At 42.5% G+C, this 17,049-nt stretch overlaps 1 protein-coding gene across 2 annotated transcripts in view; it reads right to left on the reverse strand.

The window, feature by feature from the left end:
• The window catches only part of ATL2 (atlastin GTPase 2), an 85,153-nt gene extending 68,480 nt beyond the window's left edge, over positions 1-16,673 (reverse strand). Inside the window, exon 1 of one of the 2 annotated variants that reach the window (XM_074331904.1) lies at positions 16,476-16,673. In XM_074331904.1, coding sequence (XP_074188005.1) covers positions 16,476-16,536 — 61 coding nt within the window. In that variant the 5' untranslated portion in view covers positions 16,537-16,673. The remainder of the gene's footprint in view (positions 1-16,475) is intronic. The other variant, XM_019742240.2, reaches the window with a different exon arrangement.
• Positions 16,674-17,049: the final 376 nt, after the last annotated feature.

A 17,049-nucleotide genomic window follows, 5' to 3' on the forward strand; every position in this document is an offset into this window, starting at 1 on the left:
TTTATACCCAACTAAAATACATATATACTTTCACAATGACACATGTATGAGAATGGTCATAGCCCTATTCACCATAGCTCCAAACTAGAAACAACCCAAATGACCATCAATAGTAGAATAGATAGTAGCATATTCAGGCAAAAAGCTACTACAGGGCAGTAAGAAAAGACAAACTATAACTATACATGATGATATACATGAGTCTCACCAATATAATGTGGAGCAAAAGGAGCCAGACAAGAAAAGATAACTGCAAATGAGAAACAGAAACTCATAGACACAGACAATAGTTTAGTGGTTACCAGAGGGTAAGGGGGTGGGGGTGGGAGATGAGGGTAAGGGGGGATCAAATATATGGTGATCGAAGGAGAACTGACTCTGAGTGGTGAACACACAATGGGATTTATAGATGATGCATTTGTATGAAGTTCAAAAGCAGGTCAACTCGGTCTATTGTGGGAGAACTCAGAATAGTGGTTCCCTTTGTTCAGGGCAGAGAGTTATTAGAATGAGGGGCAAGAGGGGTGCTGGTAATGATCTATTTCTTGATCTGGGAGCTGATTACATATGTATAGTTTACTTTGTGAAAATTCATTCCACTCTATATGATTTGCACACTTTCTATGCAATTTGTCAAAAAAAAATCCATATGAGTCACATTCAAGTATTACAAATGCATCAACATTTCCTAAATATTTCTATTAATGGAAGCCCAGAAGAATTGTAGAAATTGACTTCCAACAGTTTTTGAGTGGGACCAGGAATTTCTAACTTCTGAACTCCCTGCTCTGTCACTGCTTCTCTAGACAATTTTAGAAAAACATTACTTCAAATACCTCTATTTAAAAAAAAAAAAAAAAATAGCAAGGATGGCTTTCATTCTTTATTCAGCATCTAGTAGATTTGCCTTTAAGGGTGAAATATGTGAAATTGCCCAGCAGTCAATGCTTTTGTCATTAAATCAAAATGAAAATTTAAGTCCCTCATCAGTTTCATGATAGGTAATGAAATCCGACTGCACACAGACAATGAATGCATTGTTGTTGTTTAAACTTAATCGTTATCACTGTGTAATAATTAGCCTGATTCTCTGCCGTAAATCTTTACGTGGAGGCCAGGTTCTCTTATCCCTCCCTATCAGAGGATGGGGAGAGGTGCTTTCTCATTCCTTCTATGGATAAATTCTCTTGCTCTGAGGAGCTAGGAGAAGTAACATGTGTTAAGAATATGAGCCAGAATGAAAAGAGAGTTGGTCTTGATGGGAGGAGACCTAATGTGTTACTTATTAGCTAAAAATTTTAAACAATCACCCTATCTCCCTAAATTTCTATTTACTCATTTTTAAAATGGGGCCATAACAATCTCTCTCCTACTTTCCTCTTTGGTTTGTTTTGAGGTGGAAGTGAGATTGTATATGTAAGAGTTTTTTTGAAACTAGAAAGTGCCATACAAATGCAAATTATTATAATTATGTAAAAATGCTATCGGCAAATTCTGTAGACTTCTTTTATTTTATTTTATTGTATTTTTTTTTTTATTATTTTGTGTGTGTGTGTGTGTCTTTGTGGACCACTCCAGGTGCTAAGGATGCAGCATAGTGAGAAAGATAAACAAGGTACCTGTGCTCAAAAGGCTTATGTGATAGGAGAAGACAGATAGTTAAAAAGGCAAACAAAAAATAAGATGACTTTGACTAATAAAAAAATGCTGGGAAGAAAACAAAGCAACGCAGTGAGATGGAGAGTGACTAGGAGGTTTCTTTAGGCTGGGTGATCAAGGAAGGCCTCTCTGAGGTGGTGGCATTTGAGCTGTGTTCTGAATGTGACAATAAAGTTCTGGGAAAAGAGTATTCCAGGTAGAGGGAACAGCAGATGCAAAGGCACTGAAATAGAAGGGAACTTGACACCTATGAGGACCAGGCAGAGAACCAGTATGGCTGGAGCAGGGGGAGAGGCAAAATGTGGTCAGAAAGACAGGCAGGGTCTAGAGCACAAAAGACATTGTGGGTCATGCTAAGGGCAGTGTCACCTAGAGAAAGGGTACACATAGAAAGGAGGGCACAGGACTAAGACTTATTTATAGCAGAGGAAGAACTGGCAGCAAAATAATTTTCTCCCAGGGAAATCACTGTGAAATCATAACATCAGGCCTTACTTCCATCTTGCAATATTTTGTATAAACACCATGAAGGTTCCAGAGGTGGCTTCACTGTGAAGCTCATGAAATGTAAGCTTCAGAGCCCCTCACTTGTATGAGGCTCTGCCAAGGCCATGGTCCACACCACTGTGCATTCTTGTAATCAGATTTTGTATTCTTTTTCTTTCAAAGATCTCCCCAATTTTGCACCATACGCCCTTACATATATCGAAATGCCATTGCAAATTTCTAGAATCAGAGTATCAGCAACAATCAGGACCTGAAGGTTTATAAATATGCCTCCCTTTGATTACCTTGGTGTCCTGTCCAACTCAGGAATTCTGAGATTACATTTCTACGGGCAGCCCTACTCCCTTCTTCCCTTTTCCGTACTAGACCCTGGAATCATACTTTCTGCAATCTGGCCCCTGCTGATCTTTCCAGCCTCATTCCCCGTGGTTTCTCCAAGCTTTCTCCCTCCTGTGCAAAGCTCTTCTGACTTGTTCCTCTTCTGCCAAAAATCCTCTCTTGGCTCCCTATTTTTGCACATGCTGTTCCTCATGTCTTGAGTGCCCTTCCCCTTTTCTGTCAAACTCTTGCTGAACCCTCTGCTGTAAAGCTGGTCTCCTTCTCCTCCTCATCTGATTACTGCTCCCGTGACAATGTGTGCATCACAGGATTAAGGCACCAATGTCACTATATTAGAGTTCTCATTTACATGTCTGTCGTCCCCGTCATGCTCCCCACACTGGACCAGTGAATTCCTTGAGAACACGTTCTGTTCATCTCCTGCGTTCTCCTGCCCATCCCAGTACCTAGCGCAACATCAAGTAGTGAATCAGTGGATGGCAATCTCCCAAATACTTAGCAGGACAGAACACGAGTATTTGAGAAAACTTCTAGTTTTGCCAACTTACCTCCGAGTGTGTAACACGTTTATTTTTATTTTATTTTTTATGGACGCATCTGTCCCAGAAAGCCCCATGCCCGGTACATGCTAGATGTTCAATAAGTGATTGTTGACCACAGAGGGACTCAAATTCCAGGCAAGGTGGAGCACAACAGTTACTATAAACAAAAATAAGTAAATAAGATAATTCCAAAGAGTAGTAAGTGTTACCATTTTGGAAGAGCTGTGCGTGGGGGAAGGGAGCTACTTTGGATGGGGTGTCAGGGAGGACCACGCTGAGGAATAAGTGATGAATGAATCTTGTGACCAGGGGTTGCTCGACAGACAAGAGCAAAATTGTCTGGTTCTCTAAGGGGGCATGGGCTTGGGGAGGAGGCAGATCTGGTTTGGTTGGGCTTGTTGCCCTGAAAAGACTTCCTGACGTGCTGCACGAGGAGCAAAGCTTTCCCAGAGCAGTCACAGGCCCTTTGTCAGGCCACTGGATTGTAGAGCTGGCCTCAGTGTTCACTAAACAAACCAAGTAATTAGCCTGTCAAGATCTAAAGGAGAAAAACAAAAAAACGGAGCATAAATACAAGGCCACCTCTTCAATTAAAGCCACAAACCAGGGCAAGTAAAAGGCTGAATATGAAACAGTCAGAGAGAGTCTTAATAAAAGTGAATTACATAATTTGAGACTTGCTTGAGACTCAAACAAAGGCATTCTTATCTCAAGGTTAAAGAAAGGAATTAAGACTAGCAGCAGTTTCCAAGCACTTTTCCTATAGACTTCCTGCCAACACGAGACTCCGCCTTGGGAGCTAGGGGTGACAGACGTCTGTACAGCTAGCCATTCCCTTGGGTTAATTGGGATGTCTTCTGGCAAGCTGTGGATCCCTTCTGGTGGTGGAATCGTGGGGCTTTCAAAAGCGTTACTATTTCACAAGAACTGTTCCAGTTGGAAGCAACCTTTGAGACCATAGGGCCAACCCCCTCCTGTTATGGATAAGAAATCCCAGAGGTCATCCAGCCAGTTACTACAGGACAGCGACTAGAACTCCTGGTGTCAGGCTAGTGCCACTTCCACTTCACCACACTGCCTGCACCTTCAGACACATCACAGACCTACAGTCGGCAGCTGATGGGGGGGTGGTAAGTGGGGGTAACTGGAGCACACCCCACCGCAACACACTCGCTGAGGCTAGCCCCTTCCTCCTCACCTGAAGCCTTCTCCCCCTCCCTTTCCTTTCTCTTCCCCTCCCTTTTTTCTTCCCCTTTTAATTCTTCCACCTGGCTACATCTTCAACCCACTGGTGGCACAGAAGGACCTATAGGCATTGTGTTGTCTTGCTAGTGGCACTGGGAGGTAGTGCCGTCTGGAAACCAAATGTTTCTTTCTCTTTCAACCACCTCTTCTCCCTCTCTTCCAACCAAAGCCTTGTCCCATCTGGGGGCCCTTAGCTCCCCCCGCCTTCACCAAGCCTACTACCAGAAAACTGGTCATGTTTAAGGCAGAACCCGCCACAAGGTAATTGCATTTTAGTAGGGCATTCTTTAATACCTAACAGCTTTCCATAAGAAACAAAGTCCCCACAGTGGATGTCCTGGAAGACAGGGCCTTCTGGACCTCCCTCAGACCGTCATTTAGAGGCAGCCCAGTTATGTCAAAAGGGAATCAGAGCTGCCCAACTGCCCGTAGCTCCTCCTGCAGGGAGCAGTAGGCTGTAGCCAGTGTCCATCGCCATGGCCAGGGGCTCTTCCTTCAGTGGAACCTACATTTGTTGTGCTTTGGTGCTATCCTTGTTGGGGACATACAATACTAGTCATATCCTATGTGTCCTGTACTTTGTTATAGACGAGGGGGAAGAAAAAGGTAAATCCCAAACGCAGCTTAGAAATCCTGACTTACACAAATGTGAAAAGGGCTAGCACTGAACCTGTGCCAATAGGTAAGTGGCTTATAGCTTTAAACCCAGCAGAATGTGATCCAAGCTGCCTCTATGGACAGTGAAGTGGTTCTTTGTTTGGGGGACCGGCTAGGCCAGATTAAACTCGGAGGCAGGCTCTTGCAGGGTTGGTAGGCCCCCAGGGGTATTGGGATTACCCAATCTCTTACTGGACAGACAGGCAGAACTGGCAGGCTCCCTGGAACAGAACGAGGCCTGGGGAGAGCTTTATCCTTGCAACACTGCCAGCAGCCCTCAATATTCTGGCTTTAGATCAGGGGACTTTAAACAACAAAATAATAGGTCTGAAATTTATTTTGCCACTCCAAAGAAAAGTGTAAGACTACCCACAGGCTCTAACATTTTTAGAAGTGTTAGTTTTGAATAACTGGCTTTTCCAAAATCCTGCCACATCAGCAAAGCATGCCAGAGAGAATGAAAACTTGTATTTCTGGGGACCAGGTCTACACTGTCCCTTTTGCTTTACTGGGCATCTGTAGTCTTAAATTTGCATCAAAACAAATGGTACCAGCACACAACTGGTTGGCTGTCCCTGGATTGTTTTGCATTTTTCCATCATCCTATTTAGAAAGCAGTAAGACCTTTTTCATTCAAAACTTTTAGCTCCCTCCAAGTGAAATGGTCTTTCAGATCCAGCATATTTTGGGATAATGGGTCAGAGAGGAGGCACAGGGTATATGAGAGCATGTGTTTAAATTTCTAGTGTTGTTTTTAGAACAATCCAAGAATAAAGTCTTCCCAGGTTGGCGTATTGCTCCCAAAGGGCAAACCTTTACAGTGAGTCAGCCAGAAAGCAGGGGTGGTTAAAACAGGGAGAGGGCTACTTCCTCGGTGGCATCCAACGGCTGGGCCTGATGACTTCTGATTGAACTTCTGGAAACTACCATTCACCTCCACTGAGTGTAGCCATAGAAAAGGCCACAGAATAGATCCCTGGTATCTCCTGCATAGATGTCATTAAAAACATTCATCATGCAAGACCCCCTTTATGAGGCTTCTCAACAGAAATTTCATTCTGGTCCTAATACCAAGGAGAGATATACATCTCTTGAACAATTATGCTACCTTCTGGGATTTTGTGCATTCTTGCAAACCATATGTTCTGGGTGGATCCTGCATCAGTGGTTCTATCAGGGTTGTCCTGCGGGAACTGCCTGCCCAGACCCTCAAATTCCAGAAGACACCTCCCAGGGAAAGCCAACCCAGACCCAAACCTTCAAGAAACCTGACCTGAACCCCAAAGCAGATTCCTGGATCTGAGTTTCTGTAGACATATCATTTGTTCAGTAATAAATATTTCATATGACAAATATGTATACAGTACCTACTATGGGTTAGAGGATATAGCCATGAACATGACAGGCAAAATTCCTTATTTTTCACACAGTTTACAATCTAGTCAATTTGTCCTGCTGGATTCACTAGAATTTGCAGATATGCGAATGAAATTAATAGGCAGCTAAGGAGGAAACCTCAGAAAAAGACCAGGGGACCAAAATAACAACATAGAAAGCTGATCTGAGTTAGAGGGAATAGGAAGGACAGTAGAGAAAGGGAAAGCGTTATATTTCTGTTAGCCGTGTAACCTTGGGCAAGTGACTTAACCTCTGAGTCTCAGTTTCTGCCATCTAAAACACGATGAAACCACAAAGGCTTAGAGCAAGAAATAAGTGAGATAACATTGATTAAGCTCTTAACATGTATTGATAAAGCTCCTCAATGTGCTCAAGGACTCTGGCTCTTATTACTTTTATTATCACCCAGGTGTTGATGGAGTCAACAAATGCCAGGTTCTTGGGTCCCAATGTCAGAAATGAACATTGTAGCCCATATGAAACTCAGCAAGCAAAGCTTTAGGGAGAGATAGCTAGTGTACCAGGGAACCAGCAAGAAGGAAGGAGCTGGCTGGTTCCTGGTGTTTACTGGCTATTTGGGGAGCGGGAGAGGGAGGGAGCCAGGGAGAAACTGGCGGGCAGTCCCAGATCGTTTCCCTTTGGTCAAAACAAGCAATGTCTCTATCTCATGGTCAGCAGGTGTCTGTTCAATATCATCCCATTAAAGGGTTTTCTTTCAAGTTGTATAAAAACAAATTTACATGGAATTTTACAATTTATGGGGTTTTTTTGTGTGTGTTTTCGTTTTGTTTTACAAACAATGATTGACTTCATGAGAATGGAACGTGCTGGTGACTTTTACAAGTTCTGGTGATTGCACTGTGTTCTCTTCCCTTCTTAGTTATGTACATTCAGGATGTATGCAGCAGGTAGTTAACCAGTGTCTCAGGCTGTTTTCCCTTTGCATTCCTGACTTTATAGACAAGATGGAGTCTGGTTTTAAAATGGAGTCTCTCCTATTATACCCTATACCTATGCTAGCTGACAGGGAGTGCTGAGGAGAGAAAGGCTCTTAGCACGGGCATTTTTGACCATGTCAACAGTTTCAATCTCACCAGTGTTAGAAAAAGAAATGTGGGGAGAATGGAGGTTCACTGTTCTGTAGAGGTCATGCCCATGCTATCGCCCAAATTCTTATTATTTCCTACAGAAACTGTTTTTCCTCTTACACTTCAATAATTTCCAAACACAATTCCTATATGCACCCTCTTTTTAGGTGAAAAGATACCTTTCTTTTACTTATGAGAGTAGTTCCTATTTTACTCATCTTGGCCAATGTTAGAAAGTTAGCACAGATAGAAAGTCCAGGCCTTCTAACTTACATCTCATGTTTGTGTATTATTTGTTTTGAAGGGAGGAGGAATTCAATTTGTTTTCTTCTTTGTTTCTTTTTGGCAGTATCAAACAGTGTCACATGCCACAGACAAAGGTCTAAACAACACACACTCTAATTTTAGAGTTCCTTGCTACTGGCTTTCAGTTGTTACTTCTCTAAAATTCCTAGTCAAATGTCTCATTAAATGTAACATCTAAGTCACTGTTGGTTGCAGCTCTGAACATAGAATTCTGGGATGCACAAAAACGAAAATTAGGAAAGTTCCAAAGATGTGGTTCCTATGTCAGCCTCAGTGAATGACCCACTTCCAGTTCCAAGGATTGATCTTCAAATGTACAATCTGGGCAATGAAAACTGAATTTCAGATCAAGATCCTAAAATCCCAAGATCTTGAAAACCCAGTCTCCTTGCTTCCGTGCTTCATCATACCCATTAACTCCCACTCACATCCTTTGATCCATCCCTTCCCACACTTTCCTGACCCTGAAGAATCTTCTCCAAGACCAAGTAGAGTGTTGCTCTATAAACAAAGTGGTAAGTGAAAGGGAATACCCACATGACCCACTCCCATCCCCGTCTTCCAGGAGTTGAGAGACACTTGAAAAAATGGCCTTACTGTACGATAATCAAGAAAGGCTAGGAGATGATGGAGAAATAGCATGCCACTTATAATTTCTACTCATGCAAAATGAACAGAGATAAGTGACATAAGTAGGAGAGGGACAACTCTCAAGCCCTGATGTCTTTGTTCTCCAAAGACCTTTTAGCACAAATGAGCTGATTGTGGCATATCCTCTTTAAGCAAACAGGCCAACCAACAGCTTAGTTCTCTCACCTGGCTGAGTTTGGGTACCTAGGAGTAGAGATCCTGAGGGATTGCAAAACAAACTCTGAAAAAAAGGGCTTTTTTCAATGAAGCTGTTCAACTCTTTCAGTGTGCTACTGTCCCAAAATTCAGCAGTGCTGCTCAGTCCACAGAAAAGAAGGCAAAGAGGTCAACATAATGCCAATTAAATGACATTCAGTTACCTTCAGGGGATTGGTGGGCCCCTCTAACCCAATGCTGATGAAAACTTGAATGAAAGAAAACCATTGGGCATAAGCTGTAGCCTCTAGGACTTAGAGTTAGCTGCACTTATTGGCAACAGTTTTTGGACAGAAAAAAAAAAAAGTTTTTAGAAACCTACTCTATCATTGCTCTGCACCATTAATTCAAGAGACTCCCGCCCTTCTCTTATCTCCTCAGCCTTGTCTCTCATGAACCATTGAGAGGTCATCAACTATTCATTCTTGTACATTAATAAGGAGGACTGCTCTTGTTTTCTATGATAAAGCCTGTGTTTTCTGTTTTCATGCTGAGCAAGTAGCCACGAGCCTGGGCGATTTATCAATTTATTACTCATGCCAATTTTGGAAGCTTGCAAATTTGAATCAAACCAGCGATATTTGCTATTGTACAAACCTAGGAAGCCAGCATAGGAAACTCAGGAGAGAAAACATACCAGGAGTCCCCAAAAAAAATGCATACAAGTGGACCCTTTGGTCAACGTTGCTCAAGCAGTAGTTTGCCGTAATCAGAAGTGTCTGGACACTGATGGTAACCACTTTGAGCATCTCTTGTAATTGCAGAAGTCAAACGTGACTTGTACTCATCTTTTGTTATCGGTATATATTGAGTATTACAATTTTAATAGTTTTCTTTTCTTAAAATGTGTATACATTTTTTTGGCACCCTCTATATATATATCCCCTTTGACTAAATTACTCAAGTTGGCAACATCCCATCTCACAGATCAATTGCTCATTTCACCACAATAATGCCTTATAGCCACATGACACTTCAGGGAGGGCTTACAAAGCACGTTCTCATTTGTTATCTCCTGAACTCCCAGCAGTCCTCTGCAATGGGCGTGCCTGTATCACAGAGCCGGCTCTGGACTATGAGCCAGAATACGGCTCTAGCTCCAATCCTTCATTGATTGACGTCCTTGGGCAATTTCACTTAAACTCTGAACCTCAGTTTTCTCTTCTGCACAAAGGATCTAAAATACCCAGAGATGGATGAGACTAACAAAACTTTAGCTTCAGGACCTACCACTTCCACAGGCTGTGAACCTAATTTTGAATTTAGTTTTGTGTTCTTTTCTTAAAATTCCTTAGATTGTAACAAGCTTCAAGAACCACAAAACCTAGATCAGTCTCCTAATAATAGTTGCTCATTCTATTTCCAGGAAGCCAGAATATGACAGGCATCTCTATGGTCTCGTGGCTCTCTATGGCTGTGCCAAATGGCCCTTGTTGATCACCATTCATCCCTGTGTAGTAGGTAAACTTATCAGTGCCCACCCTAGATGGCTGTGAAAGCATCACAGCTGGCCCTTTCTTCAGAGAATTGCCCTTTGCTGCATGGGAGCCCCTCGTCCTGGAGGTTGCGCCACCACTTATCTGTGGCAGCCAACCAATGTCTAATTGAAGGGGAGTGGCCCTCTCCCTGTGCCAAAGGTTGCACCCCTGTCTCAAGCTCTGGGGTACAATCAATCCATACTGTTTGAGATCAGATCATAGCTCAACTCCAGCTGGGATGAAATCCTTGCTTAGCTGCTCGTTCTGTCTCATTCTGCTTCTCTCATTTCCTTTCTCCTAGAGCACTGCCCCACCAAGATAGGTACACCTGAATTCCCACTGCAGCTCGGCTTCTAGGGTACCCAACCTAAGACATAGAGTGATAAGAGAAGTGTCATTTCCTATGTTAAAGCCTGTCTGATTCATTTTCAAACACAGTCAAAAAACCATAAGCCTCCAAGAACTGCAGCTGATGCTCAGGTTACTGCAGAGATGTGCATTTTACCTCATGACCAGCGTCCTGTGCTGAGGCCAATCCTGGGACCCGAGCAAAGTCCACAGATTAAGAGTCATAAGTACCTTTAGAATTTGGCAGTGGGAAAGTGGTGACGCTGAGTATTCAGTAAAACCCTACACTGTGGCTATCCTATCTCATCCTTTGTGTCTTCTCTAAAATGTTTGTTTTGAATGTTAGGAAGGAGACCAAAAGATGAAAAAAAAATGTTCAGTATCATCATGTCTCTTTTGATCATTGTTGGGAGGAGGGGGGCCCTTTCTACCTGCAGGAGATTTATAACTAGTTCTTTTTCCTAGCTGAATAGCAGAAGAATCCAGGCTCTCCAGGGTTGTCTGTCATTTTCAAGAAAGACAGAGTTTAGGAGTAAGAGAGATATAGAGCCTGTTTCTAACTCACCTCTTACTTGGTTTGTGACTTTAAATGAATGAATTGTCACCTTTTAGCACTCCCATGTGTGGCATGGAAATTTACTTCCAAACCCTACAAGGAGCAAAGACTCTGAGAAGGATCATCGTAGCAGCAAGGCCACTATCCATAAGACAGACATAATTTTAAATCCTCAAAAAGACACACAAGAACTTCTTCATGAAAGGAAATAAATGTGGGGCAGGAAGGAAATATTCATTTCCTAAGTGCTTGCTGCCCCAGACTCTAGGCCCTGAGGAATCTAGAGATAACCCGTCTATTAGTTCCATCCATAAAAGAGACTGGTAAGGGCTTTGCAAGCAAATTGTGAGGATCTAGGTCCAAATCCAAGGGCATCATTCCAGAATGTGGCTCTCAGAGGTTGGAAAAGCCCAGTTAGAGGACTGGAGAGCCAATAAGCAAGGGCCCAAGGAACTCACCCAGGCAAGGTTCTTGGTGCCCACCATGGAACTCAGCAGAACCATGGACTTTTTGAACCAGCAGCTTTCTGTAGATATCCTTGGACCTGATCTCAGCATGTGGGCAGCCTGAACTTGAGTGGGGAGCAAAAGAACAAGATTAACTATGTGACCTTGGTCAACTTAGTTGACCTCCATTTCCTTATCTGTAGTAATTCCTCCCTTACTCATCTTTCTAGGCTGGTGTCAGATTCCTTTTGAGGCGGTGCTGTATGAAACTGCTTTGTAAACTACAAAGTGACAACTGTAAATGTAAGACAATAGTCTCTCCAGATAGATAAGGAGGTAAAGAGAAAAGAAAGCTCTTCATAATAGGAAGATAGGAGGTGTAAGATCTAGGCTCATTCTGCCTGAACTCTGAGCCAACGTGAAACTAGGCTTGCAGTGCATGTGGAGCCTTCCTTGCTGTTGAGAGGGAGCTGGAAATAGTCCCATGCCCAGTGCCCAGTGTTCCAGGAAAAAATGAATCTGCCTTTAGTTGTCCACAGAAGTGTGGAGTTATAGTCTCCCTTTCACCACATATGGTCCATTTGTCTGGCTGTCTTCTGCCATGACTTCTGGTTCCAATGCCCTCTCCAGCTCCCTGTTGGGACCACAGCCAATCTCTGAACATTGGTTCGATTGGGCCCTGTTCAATCTAGTCTCTTCCCTAGGACAGATGGACCATTGGATAAACGTGTTAGATACACATAATGCACCTAAACTTTCCTTAGAAAACCCACCCTGTGCCTTACCTGCTCAACCAGATAAAACCCCTCACAGGCCAGCCCAGCCTGGATCAGACTCAGCTCCACTCCCCAAGCTTAGTGGTTTGGACCATCAGTTCTACTCCTGGGGGAGGAGAGAGCCTATAGCCATTTCCATCCAACTATTTCTCCTCCACCCCCAATTTAACATCAGTTGTTGCAACTCTCTCTCTCCTCCCCATTGGGGGTCCACAGTACTGATAACGATGATTTTTAATATTTTTCTCTAAAAATATCAGCAAAGCCAAGAAAGATACAAAAGACTCAAAAGAAATATGAAGCATGTACTTTTAAAGTTTTCATCCTTCAAAGGAAGAATCAAAGATAATTAAAATATAGAGAAGTAGATAAGAAATATATTTGCACATTCTTTAGATTATAAATTAGTGTGCTGCTCTGAAAAACAAAACTTTCTACTTAAACAACTCAGCTGATTAAAGTGATAAAGTTATGATTGGCGATTTTATACTGTATAAACTTTGCTGATGTGCTAGGTAATCCTCAAATAAGCACAAAAAAGATATTAAGCTTATTAGGCCAAAGTGAGATTGCTTTTGTTATCCATCTAACAGTTTAAATATGACATGTAATGACTAGTATCTCTGTGGGACCAGGCATGAGTGGACTATGGGTGGCTGAGTGAGAGGGGAGAGTCCTTTGAAGTATTATTCCTGAAGCAGACACGAGTCATCCTAGAAGCTTCATCTCAAGACCCCCAGTGCCAAACCGGGCTCATTGTAAACCAAGCAGCAATGGTGAGAGGTGGCTTCATGGGCTTGGATTGAACATGTGAGAGGCAACATGGGAAGACACAGGTGGGACCAGAGACAGGAAATTGTCTACTTGGGAGAGGGGCTGGAGCAGCTTTCAATAAAACCTCTGTGGTCTTGGCGTGGCCAGGGAGGGAGCCATTTAGGCATCAAGTGGGCCTGGATATTTCCCTTCCTCCAGGAGCCTGTGTGAGAGGGCCAGGTCCCCAGAGGGTGGAGAAAGGCTGAGGACATTTCTGTTTTTGATGCTAGCTCACCTGTTGCTCAGCAGCCAATCAGAAAACAGATGACTTTCTCCTAGTCATACCTCACCTCTAAAATTCACCATTCTTGCAAAGATGGGCACAGCCTACCACTTAGAATATCCAAGCAGCTGGAACAGGGATTCACACTTTGTTTTGTTTAGTGGGAAGTCTGTCTCTATTTCTTTTATCTGGACTATAAAGTAACATGGTTGACCATTTTGGTCAAGTTTGGTGAATAATGCAGGTAAATACAGTTTGGGACTCAAAATCGTGCAGGCTGTCTGATATGAGTGTGCAGGGACCCTGACTTGGATGGCTCCCAGGGGTTTTGGTGGAGCTGGCTGGTTATTAACCGGGAGAGCAGAAAAGACATCTCCTCAGAGGCCAAAGATGACCAATGAGAGAAGAGGAGGAGGGACCCTCATGGGGGTCAAAAGCTAGAATTGCCAAATATTGTGCAAAAAAGATTTTAAATAGGAGAGTAGCAAAATTCATTTAACTGTACACTTAAGTGGGTGGATTTCACTCAGAGTTATACTCCAATAAAGTTGACTTTAAAAGAAAAAAAAAAGAACTGCCGTAAAAGAAAATAGCAGACCTGGATCCTGGGTCCTAGCTTTTCTACTTATTACCTTCTATAAACTTTGGGCAAGTCACTTCACCTTAATTCCTTTGGCTTTAGAATGTGGATTATAACTGTTTCTCATTTAAACTACTAGATAAATTGGAAATTGACCTGCCAATGTAAGGTCTTATTAGGCATATAGGCCCAATTTCCCAAGAATGAACCTCAAATATACTTAACCCCAAAATATATTAAGCAAAAATCACATCTTGGTTTGATGATTCAGAAGGCACTTCCACAAGTGTTTCAGGCTCATCATAATAACTATTATTTATCTTTGCACCAGAAATGTATGTAATTTCATAAATATCAGTTAATAGAAAGTTCTAGATGAGAGAAGGGTACATAAGCCAACTTTTGAATAAAATTGTATTGTTTTTTAATTGACACACCATGGAACAATCTAATGAGATTATTGTCAAAACTGCTTTAAGATTTCATGAGTTAAATACATAGTTATAGCTGGAAAGGTTTGTTGCAGCTTTGTAGGTTTAATTGCCATTTGCTGGTCCTGAGTGGGTTTGGAGGGATGTGTGGTCAGTGATTCACACCCAAATCATTGTTTTCAGGCAGGAGAATCAAACATTTGGGCAATTAGCCTTGTAAAATTCTTATTTATAGGGAGGTTACAGAGCCTTTAGGATTAGATTCATCCAAAGAGAATGTTAAAGGCTTTCATTGACTGCATGTCTGAAAATTCCTGTTTACCACAATGACATAGAAACTGCATTCTAGGAAAAACATCAGTCTTCCTCCAGGCTTTCTGGAAGCCACATATTTTGGTGAACATTACTTCAGAGAGAACTGGTCTAGGAGCAGAACAACAGCTGTCCATCAAAGGTATAAATTGAGTCTAGTCTAAACTCATCCACCATTAGATTTCATTTGTAATTTTGTTCTGAGGTGGAACCAGAGAGAAAAGGAGGAAGGCTGTTCTTGGTACAAGGACTGGACATTAAATTCTTTAGAGAAATAAAACCAGTTTAGAAGAATAGAATGAATGAGTGGGAAAGGACTGGAAAGGAGGTTAAGACATCAAAAATCATGGTGGAGGGGAAGGAGAAGCTACTGGAGGGACTTTGGGCATGAAGATAACTCCCATACAAAGCTTTTGGAAAAGCTTCCTCGTTATGGACAGGAAGACAAAAAAGTATCATCGTCCTCTTCAAATTCAAAAAGAAAGGTCACGTGTGAAAATCAACATCTGCTTGTGTCTACTTGGTCCAAATTCAAATACTCAAGAACATCTCTACTTGGTCCTCACTCAAAGCATAAACCAACCTCAATTCATAAGCACATCAACAATACAGTTAACACTGGACCCCAGAAAAAACAGCCGGCAAGAGCTCTCCCCACAAGATCTATATTTGTGCCATTTGTTTATACAGAGCCCTAAGTGTACACAGAGCTCTGCAGGGGAACATGCCAAGAAAAGAATACAATGGCTGCCCTTTACAAAATATTTTTCTTTTTAGCCCTAGGGAATAACCAGGGTGGGGACAGAACTATGAAATCTTTGGATCAAAATATATGAAATGAAAAGAAGGAAGCCATAGGTATTTGTTACCTATGAGAGGCCTTCAGACCTCTCTAAGAAAACAAGCTAGACTTTCCCAAACAATATGCATGAGCAGGTTTTTGCTGTATGTAGAAACAAGCCTTCAATTATCACACACACATACACACATACACACAACACAGAAAGGAAATTTAAAGGCATTTTGATGAAAGATATCCATTTAAAAAGTAAGTTTCTATCACTGTGGAAGAAGGGGAGGACCAAGTTGGGGGGGACAAGTGAGTGTCCTGACCACATAGATATTATCTCCCTTTCACAGCCAAACAAATAGACTCAAGTTATTTGCCGAGAACTCTCAAGTAATTGGGTTGAGATTTTTACTCTAACACCTCAGTCTTTCAAATTCACTACAGGATAAAACATCTAATGCATTTTTAAAAAATATTTTTTAAAGTTTTGGAATAATTTTAAATTTATAGGAAAATTGTAGACATAGCTCAAAAGGCTCCTGTATAATCTTCACCCGGCTTCCCCTCATGGTAACATCTTACTTAACCAGGGTACATTTATCAAAACTAAGGCATCAACATTGGTACATTATTATTAACTAAAGACTTTATTCGGATTTTACCAATCTTTCCACTAATATCTTTTTGTCTGTTCCAGGATCCCATATCAAATACAGAAAATGTCACAGGACAGTTATCAAGCATCCTCTCTTGGTGAGAGAGGCTGAGACATGCTTCTCAGAAGAGGTGGGACCCTTCGTGAGCCTGGAGGGGCATGTGGTAATTTCCGGGCAGACAGGGTTAGGGCAGGCATCTCAGTAATATCCGATATAGCTCAGTGTGAGCTAAGTGCCCAAGGAATTTGTAGTTCACACTGGACAAAGACTGCAAAGCTCTAATTATGGACTCTGAGACCAGAGAGGACCACAAGGTTTAGCATCTCCATGCATGAGAGAAGAGCTGTTCCCATGGCCTGAAGTTGCTTTCCCTGCCCTGCACACTGCGAGAAACACAAAGCCTCGGGACCCAGGCTGATTTCTGCAGCTACTTCTCAAGAAAAAGGAACAAAAAGAATAAATTAAATATTTAGACTTGCCGCTTCTCCGGATTCTCTGTTCTTTGCCTCTCCAGGGGCCACCTTCGCCCAGAGGCTCCATGACTGCTGAAGCAGGCTGTGGCGCGGAGCAAACGACAGTGGGGAGGGAGAAAAGTTGAGCTTTTGTCAGCACTGCCTCGGTACCCGGTACCCTCGGGGGTGTCCCCGCTCTGACCTTCTCTGCTTTTGAGATCACTGGTCTTTGAGCTGGATTCAGTGCCTAAGGTAGGCTAAGACTGGCATATTAGCATTCCAACTCTATTTAACTTGGAATAAATTCTAGGTTTAGCTCTTTGGCTAGGATAGAATTTTTCCTCTTCCCCCTCCCTTCCCTCTTCCTGCCTCAGAGCCAGGTCTAGGGTGACGCAAGTGAAGGGCATAGAGCACAAAATGTAAGGAGGCCCATGCATGACCTTAAGAATGAGCCCCTCCTTCAGTTCTGCACCCACCCTAGGCCCTTTGCTTGCCTCATCCCAGTCCCAGGCCAGTTACCAACTCCCCACTCCCCCTTCCAGTCCCCCCTATACCCCTCATCACAATGATTTAGCACCTACAAAATGAAAAGGGGTCAACA

The sequence above is a fragment of the Rhinolophus sinicus genome, linkage group LG05, assembly GCF_036562045.2.
Source record: "Rhinolophus sinicus isolate RSC01 linkage group LG05, ASM3656204v1, whole genome shotgun sequence".
Lineage (NCBI taxonomy): Eukaryota > Metazoa > Chordata > Mammalia > Chiroptera > Rhinolophidae > Rhinolophus > Rhinolophus sinicus.